Here is a 16788-nt window from a genome sequence, read left to right as displayed (position 1 = left end):
TCGAGGGGAGGACCTCACCTGTTTAAAATAATTCTGCAGGGAAGCTTTCAGGACAGAGAAGCTAAAAAAAACCAAGGGATCACCACAGGCAGAGAACACAGAAGTGACGATTGATGCATGTAAGAATTGTGCAGATGCATGAACACATCCAAACCAATATTCATGACTCATCACTGGGGATGGAAGACTTGAAAATATCTGATTCCAGTGGTGTAAGAGCTTAGCTGCACAGAAATCAGCGCAGTGAAAAGAAATGCATCTGCTTGTGCAAAAGGAAACCGCCCGAGCCACTGCAAAAGTCAAAGAATCTCCTGCCTTCAGTGGCCTTGATTGCATACTTGGAAAAGGAAGTGTAGAAGAGTCACCCCTAGTAAATCATGCAAATCTCCTGATTTTAGTAATATAGCTTAGAAACTGCCAATATAACTTGCAAAATAAACATCAAGAGCTTAATTTTGCTTTCGTTACATGTGATCAACAAAGCGACCAAAATGTCAGAGAGAATGGAAAAAAACATTCCTCCATGTCTTCAAATAAAGAAACATTTCTTATCTCTGTGAACAGTGTCCAGAGCTCTAGAGCAGAGTCTTAAGGGCTCTCCAGAGAGGATGTGGCTCTCCAGCTCTAGAGATGACTTCTCTCTAGGGCTGGGGGAGGTGATCACCTAGTAGGACGTGGGTATGGATGGAGGAAGGAAAGGAGCAGTGGGAGCACCTGATCCCAGCTTTCTGCTCAGGAGGAAGGAGATGTGCCCTTCTTCATATAAATGGAAGAAGGCTCACATTTAAATACCCTGATCCTCATGGGGAACCTTAACCTTTATCTCCTGCAGGGAAAAAAAAAACAAGGACAATAACCCAGGAGGTCCGTGGAGGGTGTTTGTCCTGACACAGATGATGAAGGAGCTGATGGAAATGTTCTGCTGGACCTCACCCTTTCAAACCAGGAGAAATTACAGGGCAAGGTGAAAGCTGGAAGCAGCTGGTGCTGCACACACCATGAGGTGGTGAAGTTCAGGATCACAAGAGGAAATATGGCAAAAAAAGAGAACAAAGCCCTGGAATTTAGGAGAGCAGGATTTATTCAGAAACTTGCTTGGAAGCATCCCACTTGCATTCTCTCTTAGGAAATCAGTAGAGTTTTAAATGCCTTTAGACAATCCCAAATTGTCAAAACTAATACTCAAGATAAAGTCCCACTTAATGAACTATAGAAGTAATGGTAGATTTCTATGATACGGAGACAAAAATTTTCCTTTTAAACTGGGTAGAGAAGAGATTTTTTTTTTCTTCTTGATTCTCTCAGTTTAAGTCCTTCAGTGCATTAATATTCTTCTCCACTTTTTACAAGTTTTTTTATATTTTTGACATTGCATAGTTACAGATGCTGTGCATTTCCATTTGTATTCTCTGGTCAGGTTAGACCACAACATGCATGGATTCTAGTCACACCTAGAATCTGCCAAAGTACAGCCAAATAAACAGTTATCACAATCCTGGAGATTAAAAAATGTCTGTTTCAAGAAAAATGTGCTGTCCTATTTTCTGTTCTTCAGGGAAGAAAGGAGGGTTTGTTTCACCTCAACAAAGAGAAGGAGCCATGTCTGCTTGTATTTCATTGCCCTGTATTCTAATGGGGTTATTTTAATTTATAACTGCCTTGTTCTATAAAAGAATGTAATAGTAAATGTACCATTTAGTATGGAACTCTGCTTCTGCTTTTAAGTTCTGCTTGATGGATTATTGTGTATTCCATAACCTAATATCTTTGATGGTTATGTAGGGCATGACTATAAATTAGATTATTTAATGTGAGATGATACAGTGTTCCATTTAAAATACTTTATTGTGTTATAGAGAGAACACCTGACTAAGAAGAGCACAAAGATTATTTGTGTCAGCATAAAGAAACTGGCAATTGGGATTTAGGGTTCCTCCAGGGGCACATCTGACCTTGGACAGTGAGCTGGCCACTGCAATATTCCTCTTTAATTAGAAGCTTGGTTGTAGAAACACTCAACACCTATTCCAGCAGGTGAGGAGGACAGCTAACAGAATTTTCCATGAAGTTTCCTCATCTCTCTGGTAAATGGCAGCTCCTGGGGAAGGAGAGACCAGCACCACAAGCCAAGGTGGGACCCTCCTTGGTCCCTTGGTGGCACTGCCCAGTCCTGCCTGTGGCATCCCAGTGTCTGTAACTTCCCCACGCTCTCAGCAATAACTGCTGCTGTCTGAAGGATAAGGTCAATATTTTCATGGCAGCTATCTAGAAGAAAAGGTCAACATTTTCACTGCAGTTCTCAAGAGCACTTTCCATAAGCACACATTCCAAAGGACATCCTCCACCAACCACTGATTTGTAGGATGCCAGGAACACTTGTGCACAGACAAGAAGATACTTTTGGCAGTCAGATCTCTGAAATGAAAACTGCCCCTAACAAAAAAATGTGGTTCACTACCCATAAATCTCAATTGAAATTCAAGAAATTTCTGTAAAGGGAGGGAATAACTTCCAGTGGTGCTGACCCAATGCTGGAGTGTTTTCCTGCTAGGAATATTGTACAGTAGCAGGTGAGGAAATGTGGGAACATATAAAGGATGAGAATTCAGTACTTTCCTTGTAGAGTAACAGGATGGTGAGTTCTTCCAAGCTAGCAAATCCATGGATATCTGCATTTCTTGTGAGAACACACTCAGTTTCCTTAATGCAGACTGTAAATGTCAGTGACATTTAATGCATCAATTCTGTAAGTCCATTTAAAAGTAGGAATCTATTGCTGTAACTTCCCCAGAAAACAAAGTGACATATAACAAATCACAGAGGAAGCCCGTGGCAGTGTCTCACCCCCAGGGGAAATGCCTGCATCATCCCATGTGTCATATTTGGGTGTAAGGGCAATTACTTTCTGATTTATTGGTGAAATTCTATGGCAAATAGCAAATTTCATTTTGTCTTCTGAAATATTTCACGGCCACAGAAAGAACAACATCCTATTTTAAATAAAATTACCTAAATATCCCTTCAGTAACATTTTATTGTAGCACCTGATTTTTTGCCACCTGATGAAGATGTAGTAGCAAGGAAGGTGGGAGGAGAAGAGTTGTGACCATTTCTCAGCAGAGAACATAACACTGACAGTGCCAAAGCCTCCCTTTAGGGCACAAGGACCCAACACCAAGCCCAGGGGTGACAAAGGATTGACAAGGATGTGGAAAGTCAAAAATAGGACACTGCTGCCACTGTAAACAAAGAGAGAGCATCCAAGGAATAAAACCCCAACAAACAAAACAAAACCAAACCTAAACACAACACTTTCTCAGTGGAATTATTTGAATAAAGTGAGGGGAGAGGGGAGCAACCTGTCTAGGTGCTCAGTATAAATATAATATATTTAAATTAAAATTTCCAAAAAAAAAAATCATATTCTGATGCTTGAGAAGGGGATGAGGAGATGGCACATTATTATGCTGAAATTCTTGCTTTTCCAGAATGTAGGGACCATGTTAAAATCTGTCTGAATATCCCTCACTATGCTTAAATGGGGCTTACATAGATTTTGGGGTCGGGGGGGAGACAGGGCAGAAGTTGTTTTTTTTTTTTGCAACTAGCAAGATAAGCAAGCCAGAATAATTCCATACTGTAGACCACAGCTAAATATTGATTCAGATGTCATTGCAAAAAGGAAAAGGTGAGGGAACAACAGCTTGAAAACAATGATGCAAAAATCTATGAAAGAATGGTAGAGACAAATAGACCTACAGCAGTTATACACAGAGCAGTTTAAAAGCCCAGCTGGAATAGGAACAACAGCAGATGATTCAGTGCCTCCTGTGAAAATGGTCCTCTTCCCTTGATATCTGGGCAGCCCTTCTGCCTGGAACTAAGCTGGCATGACAGGCACAAATTCAGGCAGGGAAAAACTCCTAATTAGAGGAGTCACTCCAGTTTAGTTCCAGGTGTCATCACTTAACCAGCTTTTTTTTGCATCTAGATATCCTAGTTGGAAAAACATTGTACTACAGCATTAAAAAAAAATATAAGGGAGATGGGCAGGTTCTGGTCATGTGCAGCAGGATCTATCACTAAAATGTTTTATGTATTAAAAAAATCCAATGGTTCACTTAATTGTATTGCACTTTTTAATATTTATGTGACTAAGCTGTTTACCAGCATCAGCATTCACTGTTTGAAGGCACCTGCAAACCCCTAACATGGAAGAGGCTGAAAGAATCATTCCATTTTTTCCCTGGCATTTGCATTTCCCTGAAATAGAGATTTCTTACTGCATCTTCTGCTCCTGCTCTGAAACTTAACTTCTGTTACCTTAGAACCAATTATAAACTTGATTGCAGCACAATCTGCAAGAAAAAGAGAGAGTTCCTGCTCCAAAAAGAGTTGACACTGAAAAAGGCTTATTGCCTATGAATGTTTTGACCCTTCTGTGGGGCTGCAGTAAATGCAAGGACTTGCAAATCTTCCAGCAATCCCAATCTGCTTTCTGGATGTTTTTTGTACTTAAAGAAACTGTGTAAACAATAATAGACTGACTGGTCAGGAGAACTTTAAAAGAAATATTTCTCTTTGTAGAAGAATAAATACTATGATCTATGAGAGAGATTTTTTAGAATTATAACTGCTGCCTCTGAAGTTGTGCAAAACTGCTTCCCCCAGCATCTGATGTGTCACCATTACCATTAATATCTGTCAGGATGGTTTCAGATTCTGATTTTGAAAAAAAAAAAGGAAATAGCAGCACAACAGAAGCGCTTCTGCTTTTGATATTGGAGTTTAACAGCTCCTGTGAACTGTATTTAGTGCTGTCAATGCAGACAAATATTCACTGCATTTTATTAAAGCAGACCTCCTGCTTCCTCCTTCCTTGTGGCAGCAGGGCCCTTGGATATTCCTAGCCTGTCCTTAATGCAAATACTTTGAACCTGGATGTGCTCATTTTGGGATGACTTAGATGAAAGCCTCCTGAAAGCTTTGGGTTTATTGGATTCCTTGAGCACCTCAGTTACAGACAGGCACTGGACAATCCCTGAAGCACTGAAGCACTCCTGAAGCACTCCCTGATTTTTTTCTCTGCTGCCAAGAAAAACAGAAAAGGAAACCTTTTCACACTGCACTCACTTTTCTTGATAAATAGACAGGTCCAGGCCTGTCAGCCACACAAGTTTCATGAAGCTGAGCTCAGGATCTCAGGCACCATTAACCTTTTCTTAGATACTGATGGGGCAAATGTACCACAGGAACATTGCTGAGCTCTCAGCATGTGGGCAGAGCCTTGGAACATGAGATGGAACATGATGAAACTGGTAAAATATTCCAATAAGATCAATTAACAGAAGGGTTTTATTTTTTGGTGGCAAAATCAGAAGTGGGTAGCTGTTGAGTCATAGATGGCATGATCAGAAAAAGAGAAGAAATCCAAGGAGTGAAGATTCTTGTGCAGATAAGCATGCCCAGAACAGGACAAAGATACAGAATAACACTTTTTTTGCAGTCCTGTCATGCCACCCACAGTCTCATATTGCTGGAAAATATCACACAAACTGAGGATAGTACAGTCTGTTCACTGAAAAGCCACCAAGCACCATGCTGAAGGCCAGTAGGCTGATGAGATGGAATACTAAGTGTGGCTTTGGGCTGTCAGGTGCACCGTGGAAAGGATGGATTTTTCCCATGGGCATTTTGCATAGTCATTTACACCCACAAATAGTGAATATATCACACAGCCATTCCAAGTTAACAGTGTTTCTCACTTGTTCTGTAAAGGCATAAATGATGACTCATGCTGTAGGACAAATGAGAGGAATGAGCCCTTTATTAACAGCCAGATTTAGGGAATGTGTTCCCTCTTGCATTGAAATTAGTGGCTCTCTTTCTAATGACTCTGGAGCTCACACTGGTGAGGGCCCTGTTCTTCCAACAGCTTTGTGAGACTTAATTTGTCAAGACTTTGGCTGAGATCAGAGGAAAGCTGAAGCATTTTTCTGAGATGCCAGAAGTGAGAGCTTTTTTGCATTCTGATCTTCTGACAGATTTTCTCTGATCCAGTATCTGCCATTATTTAAACAGCTCAGTTGGCATGTGTGGCATTCTGCAGGCTAGTAAGAAGTCAAGAAACATGCTCTGAGGACTTAATCATCCAAAAATTGGCATTTAATTTAATGAGAAAGGACAAAATAAAGCAAGATAAATAGAAAATTGCTCCTGGGAATATTCCACTATCTTTTTAATTGCAGAGAATGCAGATCATCCAGGCTCCTTCTATTTCAGATTTATTTCTTTTTTGAATGATTAGACATGCAAGAGAGAAAGAGGTCAGGCTCAGCAACCCAAAGTTCCCCTAGGAAGGATGAAATAGAAGCTACAAAGAGAATAAAAATTTTGGAACCAAGCCCTCTTACTCTCCTGCCCTGCCTTTCCTTTATGTTGCCAAAAAAGAACAAACCAGGAGATTTCAAGGGGAAAACATTTTTATTTCCTGAAAATTGGGGTATCTTCAAGGTGATGCAAACCACAGTTGCCCTTGGCTCCCACCTTTCCTGGGAGATGCAGGACTGAGCCTGTGCCCAGGGGGTGCAGCCCCAGGGCTGGCACACACTTGGGGTCCTCCTGCTGCTGCAGGACCCCCTCAAACACCCCCAGGAACTTCTGGGACCAGAGGAGCTGACTTGTGGTTCCCAGCTACTCCTTTCCCTCCCACTCAACACATTTTCCCTCCTTCTCCTGCAACACCACTCAGTGCACATTTAGCAAACACATTCCCACTATCGAATTTTAATAGGCTTTAATTTTTCCTCTGTCTTTGCATCTCCAAAGAAGGTGACACGAATTTTGCTGGCAATTATATTCTGAGTAACCCAATTAGTCCTGAAATACAGAACATGAACATGATGTGTTTCTAGATCTCATTTATTTTTCTTGTAGGGTTTTTTTAACTTTTAAAAGCTTCTTTTTTCCCTCTGGCAATTCTCTGCTGATTGTTAGATATAAAAAGATTATATTGATGCATGTAAAAGCATGTTTATTTTATAAACTACAGCTATAATTTTATTTCAAGGTAAATGACTGGCAAAGAAAAGGGCAAAAAGGCACATATGTTAAGAGTATGAAAAAATAATGCTTAAACTACCAATGAGTTGCTCCTCACCTGCCCTGATTCCAAATGCAAGAACAGGAATAGAGCTCAATTACAGGCCAATAATTTTACAAATCTCGAATTAAAAAAAGACAAACTAGACCAAAAAAAAAGACAAAAAAAGACAAAAAACTAAAGGAAAAAATAAGCATGCAGAACAAATTCGCTGTAGCAAGATTTTTCTGAGTTTCATATGGAATTCAACAAATAAAGGGATTTTTAAAGGTACCAAATATATATATATATATATATATATATATATATATATATATATATATATATATATATATATATATATATATAAATATGGTGGAAAATGGTATCACCCTCTTCAGCATTGAATTATAAAGCTGGTTGTAAAGAAGACTTTTCTTCTTCTGGATTGTACATACTCAGCTGTTGGAAATATATTTAATTTGTCTATTTTGGTATGAACATTTTTCTTGGTTTTGATATAAGATCTCTTTCCAAGGTGGGAATCAGGTGCAGCCCTGCAGCTTGGTAAAACGAGCATGATGTGAGTCAGCAGTGAGCTGTGACCACAGGGGCTGAGGGCACACAGGTTCACAGCAAAACTCTGTAAAAGGGAGGAAGATTCACTTGTGGGGTGGAGAATGTGACTAATGCCACTCAATATTAGATTTTAATTAGAAAATGTAGTTTTTGTTACATATTGTGGAACTCTGTTAGACTTAAAATAGAGCTAGTGAGCAGTGAAGGGAAAAATGTTTTGGCTTTCTTTGCTAGGTCCTAAAGGTATTCCCTACGTGTGGTGGGGGGATTGGAACAGCTGGATGTGTGAGGTCCCCCCAGCTGTGTGCAGTGAAAGCAAAGAGCTCCTCAGAAGACATTTTGCAAGGAGATAAAGGCTGATAAATCTGATCAGATTTGGGGTCAATGACTCTCAAACACAATTTTCCTGATGGAGCAGGAGGAGGAAAGCCTCCTGATGGAGGGAAGACTTTCCTGTTCCTGTATCTCTTATGTTTTCTCCAACCTGATTTTCAGGCTTGCAATGATAATGACTCCTATTTTTTGTTTTTTTCAATCACAGAATTTAAAATAATCTAGTTAAGGACACAAACAAACAGTCCCCCAGAGAGGACTGGGAACAGGAGATACACACCAGATTTTCTCTTATAATGAGCTTTCAATCTCATTTCTTGGTATAAAGCTTCCATATCAAAAAAGAGGTTTTCACTTTTTCATTTCTTGTTATGGTAGAAAGAGAATGTTTGGAATACAGAAAAACTTAATATTGGATTTGCACCAGGGAATGAAGCCAGGGGATGTGGCCAGGAAATACATGCTATGAAAAATGGGCACATCCAGGATGGCAGTGGCTGAGGGGTAAAATATTGGGGATTTTAAGATTTTTGCAGTAGGAATAGCTCCATGAAATAGAATGAATCCCTGACAAGTGGTGTGGTTGGTTTTTTTCAAGCAGCTCTGAAAACTTTCCAGGATCCTCTTCTAATTCTGTCTATTTTGCAAACAACCACAGGGCAAATTCAGGGCAGCTCTGTTCTAGAGAGATGCATTCTCCAAAAGGGGCTGCTAATATTAACATATCCCCAGAGCCAAGTTTGCAAGTCTGAAGATGCCCTTGTGAAGCAATGAGATGCTAAATAAATCAAACTATTATCTCTATAATCTGTCCTGTGTCCAACACTGGGAGAAGCAGGTGCATCCTCTCAAAAAGCCTTCATGAAGTGTTCTTTCTCTGCATTTTTAGACACGATTACTTTGCAGTGAATGGATATATTTGGGAATTTTATAAATAAATTACATGATAGAACAATCATAAATAAATGCTAGAAGCTGCCACACAGGCTTCAATAAACTATTCCAAAAAGGAGTTATTATTTCTTTACTTCCAAGCAATAGCAACATGGACTCTAAATGCATTTACACACTTGTCTTTTTCTCTTACCAGCTGTTGCCCTTTTGGACCCCAACCAGCATACTGAAGCTTTGCATTGCTGACCTCAGGGGGATACAAATTCTGGGGATCCCTGCAAAAAGAGAAGAATAAGATTTCAGCTTCAGAAATGTCCTTGTTTAAGCTGCTGCACAGAAATGCTTTGGAAATACACCACAATCTTGTAAGATGCCTTTCAGCCAGGTTTCAGCAGACTTTTTTAACAGTAAGGTAAACATAGCAAGTGTTGGTAAGATCAAGCATTTAAGTGACAATTTCTTTAGTTTTTTATTAATAGGAAGCTAAACATATTAGTTCCACTGCTGACTTGCCTAAGCCTTAAGAATTAGTTCAGGGATGGCAAACAATATAATTGTATTTATCAACTCTGAGGATGCCCACAAAGGATAAACAATAATTTATCTTTTAATCCTACAGCCACAAGAAAAAGAAAGTTACGTCTTCTGCACCCAATGACTCTTTTGACTCATAAATTTCCTTTGAATATGATAGAAAAGATTAGCAACTGTATGACAACTGATACATAGCCTAGTTTCAAAGGGAAGAGCTCCTATTGACACAAAATATCTATTTAAAAAAAACCAAAATGCTTTTCTTGTTCTTTCATCCATTACCTTCATTTGGTAGCAGAACAGAAGTGACACACAGCAAATGCAATATAGAAAAAGGAAGCTTTTTTGGTAAATGTCAAAGCAGTATAATGTCATTTTCTCCCAGCATAGATAGCATTGCCTTAACTGTATTTATACTCAGCACAAATAATTACATTACATATTCTGAAGTCACATTGCAGCAACCCTGTGTATTGTAATATCCTACAAACAAGAACTCTAATAAAGCCCTGTATAAAATGTGCCTCATTAGAAGATCTCAAACTGCTTGAAAAAGTAAGGCTGTTATCATCACTGGTTCACAGACAGGAATAACAAGGCAATTTGAGGCCAACATCACCAAAAAGCAGAGAAAAGAGCCAAACCCTGGCTGGCCTTTAAGCAAAAGGCCTTTCTTGCACAGTGTTTTCCAGACCATGTTTTCAAAACAGAACAGAGCTGCATGCAGTAATTCAGCACTGAGAGAATTCTCTTTGTGAAAAACGCCATTCACTTGTTTCTCAAATTTTAAAAGTTTAATAGTAATGAAATAAATATAAAAATAGCAATATAATTCGAGTAATAAAAATTTTGGACAATTTGAATTAGGACAATATGAGATAATGAGAACAAAGGGTTACTGGCAGTCCAGGTACCTTTTTCTGGGCAGCACAAGCCTGAAAAAGGACCCACATTAACAGAGGATTAACCCTTAAAAACAATAACCTGTTGCATATTCATACAGCTCATACATGATGCATAAATTCCATTCAAACACAGGATTCTGTCTGGGCAGTGTCAGCTTCTTCCTCTGAATCCTAACCAGTGTCTTCAGGGCTGAGTGAGGCAGGGAGAAGTTTGTTTCTCCTCATAACGGAGCAATAAATTCTCTTTCACTGAGAGATTGAGGTGTCCTGTGGCTGCTATCTCAGTGTGAATCCTTTCTTTAGAAAAAAAAGCATCCTACATAGCATATTTTCTATTTTAACATTATGTTAAAACCTAAAACTATATTTAACACACTACTTAAGAAAATTAATACAGCATTACTTTCCAACACAACACATATAATATTCATTTTAATATTAGTGAAAAGCCAATCATAAAAGATGCATTTTCCACATCTTTATTGCCTATTTAGGGCCTGGTGCAGCCCCCCAGTTACAGTCCCTGGGCTGCTCCTTCCTCTGCACTGGGGCAGTTGGAGCAAGGACAGCACAGCAGCAAGAGGAATGCTCAGAAGTGATTTTGTGCAATCTTTCCACTGTGAAAAAACTTCCATTTCCTCTGAGCTGTTCAAAGGCCAGCCAGAATCGGGACAGACCCTGATGGCCACAGGTTCTCCCTTCCATTGCTCCTGCAGGTGGAACCCTCACAGTAAAGCTGGAGGTTGGATGGAGATGGGATGAACAGTGGATGTGGAGGGTCAAGAGGAGTTTGTTGAGGCACTGACACTTCAAGTCTGAGTGCAAAATGTCATCCACAGCAGCTGCCTGTAGAGCAAAATTCTATCTTTTATTATGTTTTTTACCTAGAAGGTGTCTTTGTGAGCACCTAAGTCATTTTTGTAAGGTATGGATAAGAGAACTCATAATGCTCGTACTGAGAGCAGCCACAAAATTCCCTTTCCTGTAGAAAGATGAGCCACACCACTTGTTCTGGCTTGTGTGTGTTTGCTGCTTAAGTTTCCAGTCAGCTGTGCCTGTTAGGAATCAATCTCTCAGGTTAGCTATCTTGATTATCTTAACAGAGAGTAACCTCTGAGGGTAGAAGGAAAAGAGAAAAACAGTGAATCAAATCCAAACCTCTTTTGGGAGAAAAAATAGCTCTTCACTGTTTGTCAAATGAACTATCTAGTTCTTGGGTTATTTTACCCATGGTGAGAAGAAGAGCAGGAAATTACAAATAGAGGGGGAAATACCATCCCTAAATAAACAGATTATACAAATGGGGAGAATTTAAAGCTGTAATGCTTCAGATAACACAGGTGGAGCTAAGGGACAGGCGTGCCAATTACAGCAAATTATTCAGACCAGAGCACAGACAAGTCCTGTCAGTCCTGCTGATTGCATCATCTTTTAGAAGAGAAAAACTCTAACACAGTGAAAAATGCTGCATAAACCAGCTTTGGTAGCTGATAAGGCAGCAGGAAAAGCAAAGAGCTTTGCTGCAGAAAAAAAAAACAACAACAAAAAAAAACCCCCAAAAATCCAAAAGAAAACAAAAATCAAAGTCATCTTCTCATTCTTTGGTGTAGCCAAGGAAAACCAGAATTGCATCTCCTGAGTCCTTTCTTAAGTAGTTTCAAATGGTTGGAAAGCTTCTTATGTAGCAAAATCTTGCGTGCATCCATGCTCATGCTGTGAGCTATTCCCTTCTACCACAGGCTATGAAAGCAGACCAAGATCCCAGTTGGACCCCACGAATGCTCCTGACTGATGGACACATTCATCTTGGTATATTTTGGCTTGTTTCTCATCTTTTGAGGAGAATCTTCTTCCCTGAAGCAGCCAAACTCACTCACCCACCCGCAGCAAACTTCAGTACCATGTGCAAGGGCTTGAGAGAGGATTCTCCTTGCCCAGCCTGATCTCTCAGGCTTCAGAGAAACCACAGGAGTTACCTGGAACTGGGCTGCACCAGCAGTGGCCAGGGGAACCTGGACTGTCAGCAGGCCCAAAGGTGGCATGGAAATGGAGTTCATGCACCTGAAAACCTCACTGTGAAAGATCAAATTCCCACACAAGTATTTGGGCTACACTTGGTGCATGGTCCATGGTGGAATATGCATGGAGTCCTGCTCTGGAAGCCCCAGGCAACCCATTCCAAACCCAGTATCAAAGACTCACAGATACAAACCCATTATCAAGGACTCACAGATACAAACCCATTATCAAGGACTCACAGGGGCCGGAAAGGACCTTAAAGGTCATCTCATTCCAAGCCCCCCACCACGGGCAGGGATGCTTCCCACTGTACTAGGTTTCTTCAAGCCCCATCCAGCCTGACTTTGATCACTTCCAGGGATAGGGTGTTCTCTGGGCAAATTGTGTCCTAACTAACCATAAGTAAACTTCTCTGGGCTATTTTATTAACTAGAAAGAGCAGGAGGAGGGAGAGTTGTCTACACAGCTACTCTGGGCAGGACTGGCACAACTCTGTGATGCTTTCTTTGAAAAAGCTCTTAGGGATCCTCAAACTGAAAAACTCTTTGGAGAGCATTTATCAACCACATTTCCAATTATCCCACGCTACTCTGGGCATTTAACTCTCCTTTGTTAAATTCCTGTAGGGAAGTCAGGTCAAATGCACACCTGTGTGCCAGGAGAACTCTTCCATTTTACAGATAAATGGGATTTCATGCCACTCATCTTCTTCTGGGAAGTATGTTATTCCTATTAAGCTGTAGGCCTCCACAGCTACACCCTTCCTTCTCCTCCAAAACAGCCTGCTTAAAATGCCTCTGTACTTTTTTCCTCTGAATCAATCAATATTATGGGTCATCTCAGCCTCTCCAAAGAGCCAGTGCTCCTCACAGACCCTCATAATTAGGGATGGTTTGGATTTGAGCCTGTCCCTTGTGAGCTCATTTGTGCAGGATGCTGGCTTGGAAATGGGCAATTCTGAAGGCAGTCTGTACATCTCTGGCTCCTGGTTTGGATGAAGAAACAGGTTCACTACATCCTCACAATATTTTCACTATTTCCTCCCAAAAAAAGAATCTTAATCTTAATTTCTGGCCAAAGAAATGGCAAGGTCTTATTAAACTGTTGATTATTCCTTCCACTTTAAAAATGATTGATCTTATAGCTGAGAAAGAAGGGAATAATATATTTTAGACCAGACAGAAGATGGAGCAGGTGCTACATAAACTCTTCCATATTAAAATGACATTGTCTGGACCAGAGGCTGTTAAATTGCTCCAGACACAGGCATGACCTCAGCACCGTGTTCAAAAAACCATTTCCAAAGTAATAAATTGGGAAATTTGCTCGTTTAAGTGAAGTTTTTTAGTCAAAAAGTCTCCCCTCAAAATTTCCAAACAAGCAAAGGTCTGAGTGCAAGCAGAGTGCTGACTGCCAAATCATCTTTGCTTGCAATTGAGCTCAGAACAAGATGTGGAATAAAACAAACTGATCAATCATGTGTTACCTGCATTTGACTTTAAAAATTACTGTAATTAATGAGGAACTTTTGTGAAAGAGTTTGCCCTGATTTTTGCTGAAATTTTTATATCTGTGTGCTCCCTCTTCTGACATTTTCTCCTAAAGAAGGCAAATTTCTCTCAGAGACTTTGTGGCAGTGGTTCTCCTTCTGAGCACAAACATGATTAACTCTTCTGTATAAAGTTCTTCAAAAGCAACTTAAAAATACCCAGAAATTTTCCACTGTAATTGAGGGAGTGGCTCCCTTTACTTCCAGAAGAATATTTTACAATGCCAGACTGAAAATGTCTGAAAATGATAAAAGCAGTCAAAATCTGGGATATGGTATAAGCTGCTGCTCTAAGGTCTGTTTTCATAACTTCATTTTAATTTCAAATACAGAACAACAGGATTGGTATGGAAATTCTTTGAATATGCTGCCACTGTGAACAAAAATGCAACAATTTTCACCCCAGGCTGCTCTGATATGTCCATCCTCTGAAGAAATAATATAAACTATGTATATATGTTTTACTGGGGGAAAATTTGAAACCCCCTTACTTTACTGCGTCATAATTTTGGAAAACATTTACTAAGTAATTAGTATGTTAATGTCAGTAGTTTATAAAAGTTGAAGAAATAATGACAGCTACAAAAACATGTTGGGAAGGCAGAAATATCTCCTCTTGTTAACTGCATAAAGCCAGCACTGAATGTTTTGAAAGACAACAGTCCTAAGGACATCAGCTCACAGTACTTTAAGCATTTTTTATGGTTAAGTATAAAAAACTATCTATCTTAACCTATCTGTCTCAGAACCAGAACTCAATGTCTTCACATCTACCTCTAATAACACAAAATCCGACAGCAGCTAAGACAGATTTCTTCTTCCTTAGAAAAAGGGAAAGAAAACAGAGAATAAAGTAAAGAATAAATTCAGAAGGGCAATAATAAAAACTGGAAACTTCCTAATATTTCAGAGTTTTTGATACATGACGAGGAAAAAAAGCAAACTGGAGGAAATTTGCAAACTCAAATAAAAGGATGTAAAACATACAAGTTAATTAACAAATCTACAAAGAACCATAGATAAGGACATGGAGGAAGAGAGAAAGATTTCTAAGAGGCAGGAATGCAATTCCATGAGTATCACACACACAATTTTAATGAGTTGTTTTTAATGACTTGACACTATTAAATGACTTGTTTACTTCAAAATTCACCAAGGAGAAGAGAAGACAGGTGCCATTAAGAAAATTTCTCCCCAGGAGATACAGAGCCCTGCTGAGACTCACAGTGAGATAAAATAAAATATCATACAAATGGGAATAAAGACTTGCCAGAACAGATAATCAAGAAATCATACTGTTAGAGGATGCAACTAAAAGAACCTTCCTGGAATTCTAATAAAAGTGCTTAATTAGATGGGAAAGGCTCTTCCTTCATCTAGGCTCATCCACTATTAAATATTTAATTCTCACTCACACACACACATATTTTCTTTACAGCAATGTAAAAAAAAACAATTATTTTCAATGAACAAAAGTAGAAGGAGATGATGAATGTAATTTAAACTGCATTTTATGTATTAATTTAAACTGCAGATTCACATCAATTCATTCAGCTGCTCTTAAAAACATCTCACCAACCAATTTTTCCAGAAAGAACGAATTCCATGGATTTAGTGGATAAAATCTAAAAAGAAGGGAATCTAAACCATTTTTCTCTAATTTGGCAATTCTTTTGGATTCAGGCCAACAACATGAACTCAGAGGTCTTTTTTTGTTATAGTCTGTGTCTGTAACCCCCCATAATGTAATATTTGGTACTGAGCCTGTAAAACCTTAAATTTTACTAATACCACCTTAAAATCATAGCATCATAGAATGGTTTGGACTGGGGGGACTTTAAAAGTAATTTATTTCCAGCCCCCCTGCCATGAACAATGACACAAAAATCAATCATTTGTCAGAAAAGGAGCCTCCATCTTCCACTGGTAGTGGCATAAAATGATGGCACAGACCTGCCCTTCTAGTCTAAAAAAAAAAAGAGATTTAAAAGTGCATGAGAGACTGGTACAGAGCCCTGAGTTGCAGTGGTGCAGGCTGCAAAACATTGATCAAAAACTCTGCATTTCCCCGAGTAAGCAAACAGTGGAAATGGACCTTGGATGCTGGTAACATTACTTTTAAAATGATGACATTATCATGTTTCTCATGTGACCCCTCTAAATCACAGAAGACAGAGTGAATTTTTACTGTATTTTTAAATGGAACTTTTGTTACTGGAGTAATATTTTGTCTCCTAAAGAGACAATGAGAGGCAATAGCACTCAGGTGATAAATGCGACCACTTAAAAGCAATTTTCTCTTACTCATGTAATTTTCTTTTACTCTGTAGATCTTTCTCAGTCAGCTCTGACCTCAGCACTGTGCAAAGCATGAGGTAAGCCCTGGATTTAGCAGGGTTTCATTATTATTTGTCTACAGCAGAGACATGAAAAAATGAAAATCAAAATATATGAATGCTGTGAAGAAGGCTAGTCAGAATTGCAAAGACCAGCTAGCCAAAGATCAGCTATTCAAAATATGGGGTGGAAATGCAGGTTGGAGAGAAACAACTTGATAAGCACTGAGATGTTTAAGAATGAACTGGGAAGATCTTCTGCATGAGCCTGGGATGAGTGTGGTTCTTCTGAGCAACTCTGCCAATCTACAGGAAAGGATGTTTGTGATGAAACCTGAGCATTTTCCATCCACCTGACCTTGTCTGACTTTCAAACACTAATAAAAAAATGGCACGGTGATGTGATGCCTGCAGAGAGCAATCTGGGATTATTAGTACATAAAATGAGATACAGGAATCATCTCCTACCACCAGAGACAGCAGAAGTGCCTCGTTACCAGGAGACTTCACTGGCTGCTGGGTCACACTTCTAATTGGGCAAGAGATTGATTCTTGGGA

General features: G+C 39.4%; 1 protein-coding gene across 4 annotated transcripts in view; it reads right to left on the bottom strand.

The window, feature by feature from the left end:
* The window catches only part of DPP6 (dipeptidyl peptidase like 6), a 492894-nt gene that overhangs the window by 90711 nt on the left and 385395 nt on the right, over window positions 1-16788 (bottom strand). For all 4 annotated transcript variants that reach the window (XM_059839525.1, XM_059839508.1, XM_059839534.1 and 1 more), the window contains exon 7: window positions 9081-9162. In XM_059839525.1, the coding sequence (XP_059695508.1) occupies window positions 9081-9162 (82 nt within the window). The remainder of the gene's footprint in view (window positions 1-9080; window positions 9163-16788) is intronic.

Source organism: Haemorhous mexicanus, chromosome 1 (genome assembly GCF_027477595.1).
Source record: "Haemorhous mexicanus isolate bHaeMex1 chromosome 1, bHaeMex1.pri, whole genome shotgun sequence".
Taxonomy (NCBI): Eukaryota; Metazoa; Chordata; class Aves; order Passeriformes; family Fringillidae; genus Haemorhous; species Haemorhous mexicanus.
This window is presented reverse-complemented; position numbering and strand designations above follow the sequence as displayed.